General features: G+C 45.0%; 1 protein-coding gene across 1 annotated transcript; it reads right to left on the bottom strand.

Moving 5' to 3' along the window:
• Window positions 1–2136: 2136 nt before the first annotated feature.
• Window positions 2137–2409, bottom strand: BJ212DRAFT_1219946 (uncharacterized protein; the record flags this gene model as incomplete). Its single annotated transcript, XM_041329360.1, has 2 exons — window positions 2137–2280; window positions 2343–2409. Coding segments are annotated over 2 exons (211 nt in total), but the record flags the coding sequence as incomplete, so codon positions are not given.

The following is a 2409-nucleotide window of genomic DNA, read 5'->3' as shown; positions in this document are numbered from 1 at the left end:
ACGGATCACAAATAATGAACACCGGAAATGAAATGTATGTAACAGATCAATAATCAAAAGGGAAACATGGTTAACCAGAGTCCAGAGACAGGGGAAGTCTAAATGGGGTTGGGCACTGATATAGGGTTTGGACTCCAGAAGGGAGATAAAGATAGATCAGATCATTTGAGATATGGATCTCGGATCCAGATATCTGGAGAAGCAGATTTAGAGTTGAGAGTCCAGAATGGCATATGACACTTGCTTATTGATCCTTGTATGAGTCTTCATCTCCGAGTTCATTTACTTATGTTCTGTTTTACTTACTAATGTGTTTCCACATGCTTGTACATAGCCTTGCTCCTTTGCTTACTGATCACCTCAGATATTGTCCAGTATATAACCCCTGTAGATACTCCTGTAGTTTCCTTAGTTTGAATATCATCTTAGACTTTGCTCTACTTGCCCAATCCTCTCTCGGACTTTGGTCCACCTAAGTCTGTCCTATCCATCAGGCCTAGGGATTGATTCCCTAGGCTGGAGCTTTGCCTTTCTGGCACTTACCCTCTTTCTGGACTTTGGTCCACTTCCTGTCTCTCTGACTCTACCTAAGGGTAGTCTACCTCTGTTTGCTTCTACATCAGACTTCATCTAATGTAGCCCCTATTCCTTCCGGACCTCCAAATGTCCTGTCCTTTGGACGTTCCATCCTCCTAACCCTCAGACATCCTATCCTCCTGTCCTTCAGACATCCTGCCCTCTGTACCTTCAGACATCCTGTCCTTTTGTCCTCTGTCATCCTGCCCTCCTGCCCTCCTGTCCTCCTGTCCTCCTGTCCTCCATCATCCTGCCCTCCTGTCCTCCTGTCCTCCTGTCCTCAATCATCCTGCCCTCCTGTCCTCCTGTCCTCCTGTCCCCTGGACCTTCAGACCTCCCATCCTTCCATCCTGTTTCCTGTAGAAGTATTACCTTGCAGTGGGAACTCTCCTGAGCACTTCCTGCATTCCTCCGGAATTCTCCCATGCTCCTCCAGAAGTCCTCTAGCACTCCACCAGAGTAGCCAGCCTCTGGAAGTCCTCTGGACTTCATCAGACCATCATTGGACCTCATATGAAATGAAGGGCCCATACTCGGATAAGGGGCACAGCATACAAGCTGAGGCCAAGCCCCCCTGAGTTAGTCTCTCTCCTTTGAGCAACATGGTTCTTAACACCTGCTGTAATCATGTTCTTCATGTGTCATTCTGTATTGCAAGTTGTTTGTTTTAGCCATCACTCTTTGATATGCAGTGCATCTTCATTTGTTGTACAATGTACACTACAATACATTGTGAATGTTATAGATCATTGTTGTCTGCATCATCCTCACTCCCATAGTACTCATCCATGTCTTCCTCTTCCTCTGGATCTTTGTCAATATCTAAGAAGTGAAACATGTCTACTAAATCACACTCATGTAAAATTCTCTGATAGTCCTCCCACATCTCCATGGCCATGTGATCGCAAAATGTGTTTGCATTTGCATCATCGCCAACAATCATACCATCATGTGCTTCGTCAGGTTGCCCTTGATAGGTGGGCTTGTCATTGAAGACAGCTCTCTGAGGCAGAGGCCCTTCACCTGGGTCATGGACACTTATGTAGTTATGTAGAGCACATAGCACTGCAGGAATGTGAGCTTGAATTTGAATCTTGTACTCAGGGGATATTAAAAGGATGTGAAAGTGCCACTTCACAACACTGAAAATATGTTCAATGACATTGTGAGCAGGCACATGATGAAGATTGAATAATTCTTCCTTGTTGACAGGCCTAAAAATATTATTGGATGAGCCAGACTACAAAAGAGAACTGTTAAGTTTTACCTGACACTGGCATGACCCCATTCGGCCAGATGGTAACAAACACCATGGTAAGGGACCAAAAGTTGTTGGCACAAGGAACCCTAGGTCTGCAAGAAGATATTTTCCTGGTGGGATATCCAAGCCATTATATGAGCTTCACCCCAGAGCCATGCATCTGTTGCTGATCCCTCCCATCCATCAGTGCAAAGGTAAACCCAAGGTCAAGTCACAAATGAAGAGACAGTTTTGAGAGATGAAACCTTTTTGGTTGTAGTACAGGTGGTGGCTGGCTGAGGGAGGGAATGTGTGGATGTGCTACCATCGATGGCTCCAATAGCATCCCAAAAGTATGGCCAACATTTTGGATTGTTGCGAATCATGCTGGAGACATGTGCATCAGCAACAGGAAGGTGAATGTGAGTGGTGTAGAAGGGGTGGGATGTGAATATATGTAGCATCTTTCAGAAATATCTATCAGGCAGAGTTAGCTGAGGTGTGAAACATACATGAAATCACAAACTTCGAAATAGTAGTGTTTGATCACTGGAATTTCTGCAATGTGTCTGACGGTTAATCCTGTTACACAG

Source organism: Suillus subaureus, assembly GCF_016647635.1.
Source record: "Suillus subaureus strain MN1 chromosome Unknown BJ212scaffold_44, whole genome shotgun sequence".
NCBI classification, from domain to species: Eukaryota; Fungi; Basidiomycota; class Agaricomycetes; order Boletales; family Suillaceae; genus Suillus; species Suillus subaureus.
The sequence above is the reverse complement of the archived record's forward strand: the minus strand, read 5'-3'. Positions and strand labels throughout refer to the sequence as shown.